The sequence below is a fragment of the Salvia miltiorrhiza genome, chromosome 5 (genome assembly GCF_028751815.1).
Source record: "Salvia miltiorrhiza cultivar Shanhuang (shh) chromosome 5, IMPLAD_Smil_shh, whole genome shotgun sequence".
Taxonomy (NCBI): domain Eukaryota; kingdom Viridiplantae; phylum Streptophyta; class Magnoliopsida; order Lamiales; family Lamiaceae; genus Salvia; species Salvia miltiorrhiza.
In genome coordinates, this window is record NC_080391.1 from 56,362,102 (window position 1) to 56,378,643 (window position 16,542).

At 29.6% G+C, this 16,542-nt stretch overlaps 1 protein-coding gene across 10 annotated transcripts; it reads left to right on the plus strand.

Moving 5' to 3' along the window:
• The first annotated feature begins 414 nt into the window (after positions 1-414).
• LOC131025305 (homeobox protein knotted-1-like 6) lies at positions 415-15,168 on the plus strand. Of its 10 annotated transcripts, XM_057955025.1 has the most exons (7): positions 415-558; positions 659-716; positions 9,071-9,348; positions 9,604-9,744; positions 9,937-10,048; positions 13,939-14,177; positions 14,702-15,168. In XM_057955025.1, exons 3-7 carry the CDS (start codon positions 9,082-9,084, stop codon positions 14,861-14,863), a joined length of 921 nt encoding a protein of 306 aa, XP_057811008.1. In that variant the 5' UTR covers positions 415-558; positions 659-716; positions 9,071-9,081; the 3' UTR covers positions 14,864-15,168. The 10 variants fall into 10 exon arrangements, with proteins under 10 accessions (XP_057811008.1, XP_057811007.1, XP_057811012.1 ...); XM_057955024.1 differs by lacking the exons at positions 415-558; positions 659-716 and adding an exon at positions 8,788-8,937; XM_057955029.1 differs by lacking the exons at positions 415-558; positions 659-716 and adding an exon at positions 8,788-8,937 and having other exon boundaries at positions 9,604-9,723; positions 9,937-10,033.
• The last annotated feature ends 1,374 nt before the right edge of the window (positions 15,169-16,542 follow it).

Genomic DNA, 16,542 nt, shown 5'->3' on the forward strand with positions numbered 1-16,542 from the left:
TGCGAAACGTTGTACATATCAATAATTTAGTTTAATATATCAACAATTTTGATGAATATACGTATTTGTTGAAAAATCTCGTTACTCCAGAATTTGAATCCCAAACCAAACTGTTTGTTTATCAAAATTATTCATTTCTTCAACATTTCGCTATTTCGCAAAATATTAAATTTCTTAATTAAATCTAACTCTCTCTCTCTATATATATAGTTACGCTATAGTGAGAATATTATTTTTCGTTATGTATATTAATATATACTAATGAATATATAAGACATTTTCTAAGTTAAAATTTGAAATAGCTCACGTTTGGGCGATGATGACTAAGTAAAGAATAAATAATCGTAACACTTTAAATGCATTTATAGTGTGTGTGTTGAAGCATATATATGTATGTATATATATATAGAGGCTGTCTCTCACAACAAACTCACCAACCTCAGAAAAATAAAGAAGAATGAATGAATGACATGACATAGAGATCCTTCTTTCTCAGCATATTTTGGCGTATGTAACTTTGAATGCTTGTTAATGACGGTTTTGTCTGCTGGATCAGTCGTGAGTCTCTCTCTCTCTTAATTTCTCTCACTATATATATATGTGTGTATATATAAAAAGATGGCAGATGATTTGATGCAAAATCATTTCTCCATTGCAGAGATATATATAAGGGGCCACTCTTCCATCCCATCGCTTAAAACTCTTCACGCCAACGGGTACTTAAATTTAATTAATTAACTCCATTTTATTCAAATCATATTCTTAACTAAACTATATACTATCATTTTTATTTGAAATTGAACTACTTCTGTTTTATGTATTTCATGAAATTTTGATTCTGTAATTCCCTTTGGTGCTGTTGTTTAGTGTTACTACTACAAAGATGTGCAGAGATATATATACTATTAGTAGAAAGAAAAAGAAAAATAAAGATAAAGATAAAAGTACTGAAATTTGAAATAGCAGAGAGAATATATAATATGGAATAATTCTTAGCTAGATTTACACCCAGTATATAGTTTACTGCTGTCTTCCATTTTTTTATTTATTTTTTATTCACACGTCCTTATTTGCTCATTTTAAATACTAGTATTATCAATTTCAGGGAATATAAAATAAAAAATAGTACTAATTTCGTCTCAATTTAATAAACCACACTTGAGCAAAAATATTAAAAAACTAATAGTTTATAATAACAATATTATTAAGCGCAAATGCAAGAAGAAGTTGGAAGTTCTGCCATAAAATCCAGAGGATCATTCCAAACATGATCGGACAAATCTCCTCCAGATAAAAATGAATTGGTAAATAAATTGTGACTTTTGACCGATTTTGTAAATTGATGTTTGAACCCAACAGCACCGCACGTAGGTGGGATTGAATCCAAGATCTCTCACAAAGGAAAGTCTTTGGGTGCCCACTAGAGCAAAGACTCATCAGCAAAAACTAGTTTATAATAAAATAGAAGAGAGAAAATAATTTTTATGAAGATATATTTGTTTAAAAGAGATAAATAATGAAGAGATAATTATGTGCGGGCATAATGACATTTGGTGTAATTAATAAGTTATGTGCGAATATTTATTATGTATAATAACTTTTTATTTTAAAAAGTCTATTATAGAAAGTAGAAAACATGAGCTATTAGTATATCGAGGAAGGAATTGACTCATATGCAGTAAATAAAGTTGACTATATATAATTACATAAATTACATTTGGATGTAATACTTTATTTTGAGCGTAAGAATTGTATGATCGTAACATTCATTGTTAAAAAAAATATATGGATATATTTTATCCAAAATTGACCTGCGAAAAGGTCTGAGAAAAAGAAAAAGAAAATAAAAGGAGAGAGAATTAGAATATAAAATTCCTAGACTAAAATGAATTGAATAGCACGAATAAATCGATAAAACTGTATGAAACCAAATGAGTTGCTACGAGTATTGTTTAATTAGTGCGTAACGTTGTCGTATGTGATGATTTATTTGTTGATAAATTCTACATGTACAAAACCTCAAATATAAATCCCACCAACATTTATTTTATTATTTGCCATCATCATTCTTTCACCCAGTGAAAGTTTTGACCGATAAATTAAATATTTGGATCCCATTATTTCATTGAAGATTTATTTGACTCGTAAGTCGTAACAGTTGAATTGTGCTGTTTGAGTTATTTGAATAAAATATCAAGTTTATAAATAAGTTTATAAGAATAATAAATTAAACTATTCGTGCAAGCACCTCCCAATTTAATTTGGAAAAAATAATACAAAATTCGATATATATTTTTCGTTTATTTTACTGAATAAATGATACTCCAGTATTTTTTTAAAAAAAAAATCGAGTCCGTGTAACTAGAAAAATAAATTATTATTATTATTAGTGGAAGGGATCATTTGGAAATTACTTTTCAAGATTTCTCCTTTTTATACAATTATCAGTCAGTATACTGTTTAATTACCACGCATGGTAAATGATTTTTTATTTTTACTTTTTTTGTGACAGTGGTAAATAAATTTTGATTTGCATTAAACTTTAGTTTAATTTTTTATTGAAATTAAGTGCCTAGACTTTTATTAGTAAATTTATTATTATTTTATTTACATTAAAGAATTTTTTTAGGCCTACATTAAAGAATTATTAGTTGCGTTAAAATCAATCATACACTTTTATATATATATATATATATATATATATATATATATATAGACTTGGTATTTGTATTACCAACAGAAATTCATAAAATATACTCTGAAAAACTAAAAATTGAAATTCCAAACTTTATGAATAAAGTGATCGAACTCAATTAAGAACCAAACACTTATTTCGATTTAGGCTAGTCGAGCTGCTCACGAGCTTGCTAATGTTGGTGTCTCTTGTACGGATGCTTTGATCTGGAAGTCGGCGTTTCCTGCCTGACTTTCGGAGATTGCTTTTTCCGATATGGAGTAATATATGTGTTCGTCTTTCCCTTCAAAAAAAAAAAAAAGGAACCAAAGTATTTATTTCGATTTAATTTAATTACTTAATTTAAGCGATCGACCTCCAATTAATTTAGACTGAACAACTTAAAGTGATTTAAAAAATCACATAGCCTCAAAATGTGTTTTATTTCCGAATAATTATTTGATGAATCTTTAGTTGTAACTTGTTAAAAAATCCTCTAAAAAAACTTTGTAGTAATATTTTTAACTTTGTCGGATAAAATAATCATTATATGCCTTCTATAGCATAACCCCTAAGAAACGGTAGAGTTGAAAAATAGGTTTAGCTATTGAAAAATTGAAAGAGGTAGGGCCTATAGATAAATATTAAAAAAATATGTAAATATATATATATATATATATACACATTATATATATATGTGCTCTTCCAGCTTTAACTGCCCTACACATCAAATCAAAATCAAATCAATCAATCAAAGTATTGCTTCCTCTCAACTTGTTTTTCCTTTGCTTCTGCACTTCATAAAACTTTTCAGGCTTTTTTACTGATTTTTTTTTATTTAATTACAGCATGTTAAACCCTTGTTTAAATCGTTAGATAATACTGATATTTAATTAGTTAAATTTATTGCAAGTAGAAATATTTATTTGTTTGTCTTCTTTTGTTGGATAATTTTTTGGGGGGGTTATAGGGTCGGGTTGATTCTGATTTTGGACAGCACAATCACCCTTTTAACAAGCATACATCCTTTTTTAAATAATACTTTAAATTAATTCATCAATTATTCTTAATTAAATATCAATTACATATTAATTAAGCGGAGTAGTATATGATGGAATTAGATTTTATGTGAAATGACAAATGAAAAAGAGTGCACTCTTGGATTTCTTTATTTCGGTGTAAAATTGGCCTAAAATTAGGTGATTTTTTACTCTAATAAGGTGATATTAAAATAAACTTTATTTAGTTAAGATATCAAAGATTCTTATTAATGAAAAGGTTATCGGTGCGATTCCTACTTAAATATGAAATGTAGTTTCATTTTATTTGAATATTTATCTAGTTTGATTATTAATGAATAATGTATTTAATGTTTTTTTGTAAGATACTCCCTCCGTCCATGAAAGAACTTCCTAGGAGGGAGTGACACGGGTTTTAATAAAATGTTGTATAGTGTATTGAGAGTGGAGAAAAAGTTGTAAAGTGTATTGAGAATTGTGAAAAAGTATTAATAATTTACTTGTGTTGTTTTAATTAATGTTATTTGAGTGGTGAGAATTGTCTTAAAAGGGGAGTATTTTTTAAGTGGTGGGGTATTGTCCCAAAATAGGAAAAAGTAGGAAGTTCTTTTGTGGACGTCCCGAAATAGAAAAATAGGAAGTTCTTTCGTGGACGGATGAAGTATTAATTAGTTTGAAATTAATGAAAATATATAATACTCCCTCCGTCCCTGAAATGGCTTCCTCTTTGGGGACGGCACGGGTTTTAATAAAAAGTTGTAAAGTGTATTGATAGTGGAGAAAAAATGATATAATTATTATTGGAAGTTGTGAAAAGTGTTATAATTAGTATTGGGAGTGGTGAAAAGTAATAAATAAAGTATTATTAGTGGTGGGGTAGGTTTCCAAAAATGGAAAGAAAGAAAGAGGAAGTTATTTGGGGGACGTCCCAAAATGGAAAAAGAGGAAGTTATTTTAGGGACGGAGGGAGTAATAGTATCTTTCATCTAAAACAGAATTATTTTGTGTTTTATGTTAACTTGCTCGAATTATCATTCTAGTTAATTAAACCAAAACATGAAAGTTTGAAACACGTATTTCACACAATAATTATTTCAAACAAAGTCTATCAACAATTAATTAAGGTTTGAGTTGCATCAACTCGTCAAGGAATTAATGAGTTCATATTTAACATAAAATAAGAAAATGGAGTACTAGTATATTTTACTATCACTATTTTCGTATATTTTAGTGTCTGTCTATTACTAGTATTTATTATGCTTGTATTAATGCTAGCGTAAAAGCAAGATAAATCCACACTAAATTAAATTTATTATATGTATATAAAACTTTTTATTGATAATTTTTTATATATATATACACTGTTCAAACGTGAGCGTCTAATAATTGCACCTAGCTGCTTGTACGAATTTGAGTTAGACAACTGAGTGATCCTTTATTCCACTTTCACATTATATCTCTTATTTTTCAAGTGTATTTTTATTTTTACTTTTTTGTTTATATTACAATTTCTGTGTGTAGTAATATCAATATCAAACCAGAACGATTACATTAAATGAGTAGACATTTTTGCCTATTATCACTAGTTAATATGTATTTTATGAATAATTAAGTTAACTATATTAAAAAAATAGAAATTTTATTACTCCCTAGCTAGCTACTATTCATAATATAGGTCTTTTTGGACCTTTTAGTTATATATATATATATATATATATATATATATATATATTGGACTTTAATGCTAAAAATATAAATTTTATTACTCCCTAACTACTGTTTCATGAAAGCTGAATTATCATTAATTAAAGTTAAGTGTGATGTTAAATAACCATATTGTGACCACCCCGCGCACTAATTAAAATATAAAAAAATTGACTTATTTGAATTATTTTTTAAAATAAAAAAAGATTTAGTTATTTTTACTGTATTGTTCACATTGTTGTTATTTTTTTATAATTTTTTAATAAATTTTATTTAGAAGAATAAAAATAAAAAGTACAATTTTTTATTTAACTACTAATTTATAGGTGACCACAATGTGGCTGTATAAATTTACTATAAAGTTGATTGGATAGAAATTCTTTTTATTAATATGTGTGCAAAAGTAGTCTATAAATATTTATATTATGAATAGGAGTTAGTAAATACAAGGTACATTGTTGTGTACGTACCCAGATTTCAATAATAAAAAATTGCATAAAATGGATAATTATTTTGCATTTACATATATTCTATTTTTTAAAAAATATAATAAGATAAGCACAGGCCATTGTATAATTGTAGTAAGATGACCTTTCAATATAATCTTAAAAAAGAAGAAGAAAAAAGATGACATTTCGATACTAAAATATAATTAGAAATACAGATTTAATTAATTTTATTTTCCTTTTTCTCCGCGGAAAACATAGATTCATTTGAAATGCATTAGGGCTTCAATTTCAAGGTGTCTAGAAAGGCAATAGTTGTTTTTTATTTCTTTTTGTTAAATTAGCTTAATGGGACAAGGAATTATTCCTATATACTTATCATATGCATTATTTATTTGAGATTTCTGTTTACCCAATACTAAAGTTGGAATAACCTCAGATTTTGTACAATTCGTCAGTGTTGATATATGACTTTTTTGTTTTATTTTTTCCTTTTCTGTGGGGATGCTTTGTGCAATATTTCCTTATTTTGCTACCATACATGATGTATTATTCTATCCGTCTTATTGATAATAATTTATTACTGTTCGACTTGTTTATTAATAGCAAGAGTCATTAAAAAATAAAAGTAGTTAAAAGCGATAGAACCCACAATTTTTTTTAAAATAGATCATTATCAATGAAACAAACAAAAAATAAAAGTAAATTATTATTATTATTGGGACCAAGAAAGAAGTATTTTAAAAGTTACAATATATAATCATATTCAATAATAAAAAGAATATGTTAGGATCAGACCTGTACGGAATTTAGATCATAACGTTGCAAACCTATAAATCCACTTACTAAAAAAAAAACTATAATGTAGACTATAAAAAAAACTGATATTTCTTGCATTCATGCTAATTAGTATACACATATATAATTGGCACGCGCTTATCATTTTATAGTATCTGCATTTTATTTTATGTTACATATATATATATATATATATATATATATATTGATAAATTAACAGTATTAAATAAATAAATTTAAAGGTCGCGCCATTGGGTACTCGAACCCAAGAACTTTAGCCTTAGGCATTAACCCATTATCGATTGGCCAACACACGCACACAAATACATATTTTGATATAAATATGTATTTCAGAATTTGGATTTTAATACTATGATTGTTCATGCTTAATTATATCCGATATAAGCCAAAATATATAACTCGACGGATTCATAATTGTACGTGATGGAATGTTGTTTATTTATGTTATTAGAGTATTGAGTATTTCTACTTTTTTTTTTACTTGAAAGAGCTGAATAATGAAAGTTTGAACCTTAAACATCGCTATTTAAAGACAAGAATCCGTACTATTTGAATGTCCCATTGGAAACATCGAGTATTACTTTGATCACTTGTTAAATTATGTTACTGACCAAATATAAAAAAGAACATGAAAATAGTAGTTAAAATTAAGTAATCATCGTTATTATGATCGATTAATTTGTCACTTGGTTTTATTTAAATATTTATCCATATTTTAAAATTGAGACATAGATCATAATTTATGATATTGAAGTATCACTGACACGTGTGGTGGTATCAATAAATAACAGAATACAAAATCCTGGTTCATTAAATTTTATAGTTTAACTATTTACATAGTGTTTCATGAAATTCACTGACACAAAACCCCAAGTCCTCTCTCTCTCTCTCTCTTAAATATTTCTAAGAAGAGTTTGTGTGTCGGATTCTACCAATTCTACCTTAAAAAGGTTAAAATGAAAATTTGCACCAATGATCATTTACAAGATAGTAGTATTATTTTTCGACTAGTCTAATTAATAATAGTATTGGTAGATTCGTAATTAAAATTTTACAAACTTTAATTTCGAAACGTCAAGCAGTCGCATCAAGCTTGCCTTATAAAACTATACATATCACTTGATTAATTTCAATTAGATAGGGGATCACAAGTTTGATTTTAAGGCCATTTTATTAGACATTTTCCCCTTTAATTTTCAGAAAATACACGTCTCAATAAAATCTATACTATATTAAAAAAATAATTTTTAATTGGAAATCAATTTCAAATTTAAATGGTAATTTTGTAGTTATAATAAAATTAAAAGTTTATTGGTAAACAATACTTTTTCTTTTATTTTCTTTATCTTTATCTTTTTTGTTTGTTTTTTTTTTTCTTTCCAAAATTATGAAATTTGACTAATTTTAAAATATTTAATATGCATATCAAATTAAAGATCACGTAAGAGCTTTAATTTGATATATTGTATGTAAATATTTAATTTAAAATGTAAATTTTTTTTAAAGATTTAAAATTCGAAACATTCTCTATCATCTCTCCTCTTTTTGTTAATAAATATATTTTCATTAATTTTCTTTATTTTTATTTTTATAATTTAATCTTTTTTTGCCTTTTCATAATATCAATTTTTATTATTGTGTATTTTTCTTATATATTTAGTTAAAATTAATTTTTTTTGCATTTATAAATTTGATAATTGAGTTCGTACTAATTTTATATAAAAAATATCAATTTTTATTATTTTGAATTTTTCTTAATTCTTTTTAATTTTTCAAGTTTCAATTTGAATATATTTACTTAAAATCAACTTTTATTACATTTATAAATATAATAATTTAGTTTGTATCAATATTATATAAATATAGAATATAAAAGATTTTTTGTGTATTACATGGGGTGCAAATGGTAGTTGATGATTAAATTCCAACAATTATACTATGTTATATGATTCCACACTTCCACTAAATTTTCATTTTTATCAAATTTATCAAAATTAATGATGCATGGGCCACACATAAGTATTTAAATATTAAATTCTGCCTTCCAATAGTCTAAGCCACACTAATTTACAAAAAAGCAAAAAAAAAATTCTGTCAAGAGAGAGAAAAAAAAAGATGAATTCGATTATTATTCATTTATTATTAATTATTAACAAGTACTATAAAAACAAAGAATTCTTGAGAAACTAATAATGGAAAGAATGGGCCTTTGCTCTCCACTCTCACTCTCCTTCACCACCTCAATTCTTCGTTTCTTCTCCAAAAACCGTCGATCGTAGCTCTCTCGCTCCTTTTCTCTCACTAGAAACTATATTCAATAGTATATATTTATATATAGAACGTGTGTGAAGCTTTTTTAGCGATGGACGAAATGTATGGGATTCACTCAGCTGGTGATTTCTACGCAGACAAGGCGCTAATGTCGCCGGAGAATCTGATGATGGCGGCGGAGTACGGCGGGTACCACTACGAGACTCTGGTTTCCGGCGGCGATCACCACCGGATTCCGGGGTTCGAATCGGAGGAATTGGGATTCCAGTGCTCGGCGGTGTCGGAATCGGCCTCCATTAACGTTCGCGGCGAAGGGGATCACGACGAGGAGCAGGCTTCCACCGCGATCAAAGCTAAAATTGCCTCTCACCCTTGCTACCCCAAACTGATCGATGCGTTCATCGATTGCCAGAAGGTGAGGAATTATGCAGCTGATGATCGCGAATTAATTCATCGTCGATAATTTTCCCCCCTTTTTTGGGGGGTGAATCGTCGTCGTGGCTTTGATTAGGTCTTTTTCGAGGATTTGATGGTGATTTTGTTCACTTTTTGAAGTGTGACCTAATTAATTGGTTTCCTCCTTCCTCTCTCTCTCTCTCTCTCTCTCTCTCTCTACATGTTGATGATGATCTGTATGTGAGCTGTGATTTTTTTCTGTTCTTTTTTGCAGGTCGGAGCACCGCCAGAGATAGCGTGTTTACTCGACGAAATCCGGCGAGAAAAAGACGTGTGTAAACACGACGCCGTCTCGATGTGCTTTGAAGTTGATCCTGAGCTCGACGAGTTCATGGTTCTCTCTCTCTCTAAAACTGTAAAACACACTTATTTTTACTAGCAAGTCTATCTTCACAAACAGTTATTTTATGCTAGCATCTTCAAATCTTAACATTTTCTTCTGGTTTCTCATTGCTAATCTATATCTATATCCATATAATTTAAGAAAATTAATGACTCTTAATTGATCATTTCTCACTCTTTTATTTTTTATTTTTGTTATATTCAGGAAACATATTGTGACGTATTGGTGAAGTACAAGAGGGATTTGTCGAGGCCTTTTGATGAGGCCACATCCTTCCTCAACAAGATCGAGAACCAACTAGGCAATCTTTGCATTGGTTTTTTTCTCTCTCTCTCTCTCTCTACAAAATGAATGCTCACTTTGCTTAAGTTCATACTTCACTCTTTTGAGTATAATGTCAGATCGTTTCATGCATTCTCTTCTTATTGAATACCGACTTAATCAACAAACATCAAACACAAAAAAGAAAACGCTAAAAATTGAAAGAGAGCTTTGTTCATTGCCTATGCATATATACGTGTTAAATTTTGTGTGTTTGTTTGAGACTGTTTTTGCAATGTAACATGTGTCTTTTTTGTTTTTATTTTATTTTATTTCGTCTGCAGTTCAATTTTGTGTGGAAATAGCGACATTAAAATCTTCAAACACTGTTGCCACTTTACCTTTGTTTTCTCGTATCGGTTGAGTTCAGTTTTCATATGTTTTTTTTTTCTTTTTCTAAGATTAGTATCTATACATTTATTCTGATCGTGTGGGTTGTTTTGCTCATTAAACGTTTTCCTTTTATACATTGATCTTTGGTTGTTTTGTGTCAGATGAAATTAAAGCTTGAAAATAAACCATTCATTGCCATAGATTCTGATTTTGACTTATCAGTAGCCCAGGTGACATGCCTAGCACTGCTTTCTTTTTTGCCCAATAGTGTTGCTCCCTTTTTATAATATATATAAACATATATCATAAAATTTGACATGTGCAAGTATATTTTTTTCTTTTTGTTTGCCTATGCAAGTATTTATTGTAGCATGTTGCGTTTGATATGTGTTGATCAACATGCGATGCATTTTGATTTTAGTCAATGGTTTGCAACACCAAGCTTATAAACAATCGGGTGCCAATGTGCCTTGTTTTCTTCTCGTTCGATGTTCTTTGGTCGGGCCGTTAATCCTAAACAACGGTAGAGGATGGCTTTGAGTGCATGATTTGGTATAGAAGTATTTAACCTGAGGAGAGGGTTCAAAGCCTTTTGTTCTATGTTAGTTAGTAATGTTGCATAATTTTTAGTGCGATGAAATCTTTAATTATATATATTCCTTAATTCATGATTAGAATCATAAGTTGCAGTTGTTGTTTGTATGAAAACTAATAACAGTAAGAACGATTTTCAAGATTTATTACTATGTTTGATGAACTAATTAACTTGCTCCGTTATAATGTTTGCATATCTCTGGTCTAATTTGTCTCGTCTTCCTTCTGCAATACATGACTGTGTCTTGAAAGGAGGAGAAAAAAAATGAAATTATCATTTATATTTTCAGTGATTTTGAATAAATTGTCTGAAAATTGATATGTGCTTATTATATTCTTTGAAATCTGATAATGCTGCCTGTGGTTATTTAAAATGTGTTTCAAGTTCCAACTTTCATTTTTTGGCTCAGCCTTCATGAAAGCTGAGAAAACATTGGTAATTGTCTAATTGCTAATTGGTGTGCAGTTAAAGCCATGTCTACACCTGAATTATTTTTTTAAACAAAGAGAATTGTATTAGATAAATATATACACATAGTTGAATCTTTAATGTGACAATATTGTTTTTATCTTCATATGATGGTGATATATATAATATCAATCTTAGTACTAGTCTCTCACATATGCTAGTTTGATTTATGTTCTCTTGACTAAAACAATTTACACAACAACAGTAGTTAAGTGTGATAAGTACAATTAGGATCTGATTTCGATCCCAGTTGCATACTTTAATCCTTAGTTTAAGTGTATATGTCCCGACCACGTAAAGTTGCCATAATTTATGCCTTTCCATCTATTTAGCATACGTGCTCGTGACAGATGCAGAGTTGAGAACTGGCACTGCTGGTTATAATCTTATTATAATAGAGAGAGATTAGGAGATAAAGATCAAGATTAGTAAAAGATTAGAGAGAAGTGTTGACAGCTGCCATTAGCTATATTCTGCTTGAAAGTACAATCCCACTTTTCAGATATGTTCCGTTTCCATTTTTAGTTGGCGTCGTGTGGTCTTCGTTTTCCTAATTACGCTCCTAAACACTTTAACATGGGATCTTAAATTCTTAATCACCCTTTTTTGGCACACTAAGACACTGTTACCACATATGCATATGTCCGCTTGCATGTTGTATCCGCACATTTCCACATGGTAACCTCTTAATCTTAAACTATGTGCTTAATTAGATCGATGCTTTCCTCGCCCGTTGCTTGCCATTTACACCGTGTTTTTTTTTTTTTGTTTGCTCGATTGTGCAGTTTAGTTTAGAGAATTTGCATAAAGGATTTATGCTTTTTCCATGTCTAATCCTCCACATAAAGTTGCAGCACCTGTTAAGTGGGACTTGATAAATATCGTATTTATTCTATGCTGCATATATAGTTTCATTTAGGTGAAACATCTGCAAATGTTACTGTTGTGAGATTTTTTCTCTCCCTACCTTTTCCCCCACCATTCATTTGATTGAACCAAAAATGAGGCTGAGAGAGAGAGAGAGAGAGTGGGGCAGTTGCAAGGTGGCTTTATGGGGGGCGAAAACCCGGACAGGGCGGGTGGTCGAATTTCCACATGGGGCGCCCGGGGTTTACGCTGAAACCCGGCCCACTTTTTTCACCCACACATGCACACACACATCTATTATGATCCCACCTCCCCTTGCCTTTAATTGCTTATCTTTGAACTTTGGGCCTTATCTTATGCTCCCTCTCTCTCTCTCTCTCTCCATCTCTTTCTCTCTCTATAAGTGTATGTTTTGTGGGCCCCCTCTTGTTTTTTCATTCTTCGTCTCTTTCAATACAAGTTTACGTACAAGTTCGCTTGAGATTCAGTATATAAAGCTTGGTATGGTATCCCACTTTTTTTTTTATCAATTTTAGTTTTAGTTTATTATTAAAATTTGATAAATTCAAAATTAGGGCTTGTGATTTTTAAAGCATAATTCATAATATTATTAAAAATATATTTTTATAAAAATTTAACATTGTATCTCATAGGAAGTGCTTGTGGCATGCTCAATAACATGTTTTTAATTAGGGTTTTAATTGGCTGTAAATGCTCGAATTTTGATTTGTAACAAATATTGTTTTTTTTAGTCAATTAATATATATGAGCTGGCTATGAAGAAGACGAAAAGGAAAAAAATATTTCATCGTTGACATCGTAAAATTCTGGCTTCCATGTAGGATTTAATGTGGCTTGAATTTTATTTTAAAAGTTTAAAATTAATTTATTAATTAGCTAAAAAAAAATAATTTTGGTTAAAGTCAAAATTTGGATGTACTTTGTGTATACACAGGTATTTAACACTTTTAATTATCTGATATTACTATGTTATTTATTGTGTTGAATTATTGGGAATTTTTATTTATTTATTTTAATTAGTGGATTTCGTTTTCGGCTGTAATTTTTGGGATCTTAATTTTTGTGGGGTATGTGGGTGGAGACAAGGAATAGCCGTTGACTGCTGTTGATAAAGTGTTGGGACCCATCATGAGTGGGGCTTCAGTCATTTGTTGTAGGCCCATATTGTATTTAGGCTTTATGTAGTGAAATTAATTATTGGAACGCCCGATTTATTTTTTTTCTTCTATACATTGAGAATTTATTTATTGTTAGGAAAGTCCGAGATCTATTGAAGATGCCCGTGCATATAATATGTTTTAGTAGGGCCAATCCAGCTTCGAGCCAATCAGGCTGAATTTATTTTGGACTATAAATTTTCGATATTAATTTCTTTAAAGAAAAAATAATTGTCTATATTTTCAATTAGAAGTTGAAAGAAACTAAATAATTGTTACTCTGATTTATTGTAGCTTTTTATATTTTTCAATTTGTGTATATTAATGTATACACATTTATGACGTGTATATATAGAACAAATTGGTGGTACTTCATCACATAAAGGCAGCATTGCATCTAATCAAGTAACATGTTTTTTTTTTGTTCTTACTTTTCTCCATCAGATGATGGTGGTTTATCGTCTGACGAGGAGTTAAGTGGGGGAGAGGCGGAGGCAAACGACCCTCAGATGAAAACTGAGGATCGAGAACTCAAAGACAGACTCTTGCGTTTGTATGGCGATCACATTAATAGCCTTAAGCTAGAATTCTCGAAGAAGAAGAAGAAAGGAAAGCTTCCGAAGGAGGCTAGGCAGAAGTTACTCGAATGGTGGACCGTTCACTATAAATGGCCTTATCCCACAGTGAGTGTCTCGACCCAAGTCGCTTATATTTTTGTTTTCTATTGCATTAGCTTCTTGATTTACATTCACCATACATTTGCACAATTCAAATGTTAGACAATGACATTCACCATGCATTTTCTACATGATGATTTTCGTGACAATCTTCTCTTATCTCTCTTGATACGAAACATGGCTTGCACGAAACATAATCCGAGATAGATTCCAAATGCATCGGCCTTGAAATCTTTAGACAATCAACATGATTTTCTTGATAAATTATCCCACATATTTACATTCACCCTAGATTTGCATGATTCAAGGGGAAATGGTACACTAGGGATTGAACTCTCGATCTCTCTGTTAACACATAAGGTATTCACTACTTGGATGTCCTTGACGGCGGATTCCACTTGTTAGTGAGTCGTAAAATTTTAGACCAATGCATGAAAAATTATCCGAGATGGACCCCAAACGTACATCTATGATACATATGTTGTATGTTGAACTTGTTCGTCATGAAATCTTTAGACGATGGCGTGCAGGAAGTAGACAAGGTGACGTTGGCGGAGACGACGGGACTCGACCAGAAACAAATCAACAACTGGTTCATAAACCAAAGGAAGAGGCACTGGAAGCCTTCGGAGAATATGCATTTGGCTATGATGGAAAATCTCTCTGGACATTTATTCATGAATGGAGATTAACATTAATTATAAAGAATTTGTATGTGTTTTCTTCGTCTCTAGACATTGCTAAATGCTGCTGATGATTTAGCACCCTGTATATTTTTAGAAGAAATTTATCTGACTTGCTCTAATATTTTACTAGTATCGAATCAAATAATTATTTTAAAAAAATGCTGTTGTGATTGCGTAGGTTTTTTCATTTTTGATTTTCCCTTGTTCCTTTGCTTTAGACCCAATAATGGGCCTAGTGATATTGGGTTATAATGGGCCATCCAAATATATTATGCAATGGGCCTAGTTTATTATGCATTGGATGATTCTAAGCCTTTTTTTTCTTCTCTCATTATACCTTTCTAATTAATAAAATAATAAAAATATTTGGAGAATGACTCTTTTATCCCTATAACCTTCAAAAAAATAATAAAAAATATTTGTAGAATTACTGTTTTCTCATCGATTTTTCCTTTTTTTGGTAGTATTTCTATTTCTATCATATTAATATCATGTTTGGTAGTACATGCATTAGAATATCTGTAAATACGTAGTTCGTTGTTTGGTATTCATAATTACCCAAATCTATATAATACATTCAAACTTTTTATTTAATATTTAAAAAGGATCATATGTTTTATAACAAACAAGATATTAAAGTGTCTTACATATATTATATGCACTAATCACTCATATGAATGAGTACTTAAAGCAAGAGTTAGAAAACCTTTTGTTAGATAGTATGACTCATCAGATTCATGTTAAAATGATTCAAATATTCATGTAATTATGTGTGGAGGATAATGTGAACTCGAATATAATTATCGTCTCTAGTTAAACATGTGGATTATTAGTAACGTATAAGCATGGGTTAATTATTGATTTTACTTCAAATAACTAACCAATAGAGTTCTTGACATTTTCAAATACCGGTATTCATAAAAATAAATAAAGTCTACTAAAGCCTATGTGACGTTGGCGGCGGGTAATAAAAGTAGTAAAATTGCAAGTCTACTATGTATTATGGATTGAAAAAAAATTGGTGGATTTTTTTTAGATGTAGAATGAAGCAACAACTTGTTAATAATTCGATTAGCTAATTGAATTTAATTAGCATGCCAAACTCTAAAATCAGCTGCCTATTTCTTTATGGCTACAATATTATTTGATATTTTTGATATGTTGCATTATCAAAATTAAATAAAGTACAAGAACATATTAATAAATATTAGGTTTGTTTAATATAGTATTGGTGAGAAAGTAACACCTAAATTTTCTTTTTAGATGCACTAACAATATGTTTTGATCATAAAAGTGTCATTGTACCAACTAGATTGTCACCTATGACATAACTACACAATTAATTTGTAAATATACTTTAGATCATGCTACCGAGATTACATAAAATAAATTAACATACGTTTAAGGGTGTGTTCTCTTTGGTTATAAATTTATCATGGGAAAATGAAGGATAAACAAAATTTAACCCTTTAAATACTTCATTTCTTTTTCCACATTTCCTACTTGACCCCTACTCATTCCTCATTTACACTATAAAGGAGGGATAATATTATCACACCATTTTTTGAGGGATAATATTATCCCTCCTTTGTAGTATAAATGAGGAATGAGTAAGGGTCAAGTAGGAAATGTGGAAAAATAAATAAAGGATTTAAAGGGTTAAATTTTGTTTATCTCTTCTTTTC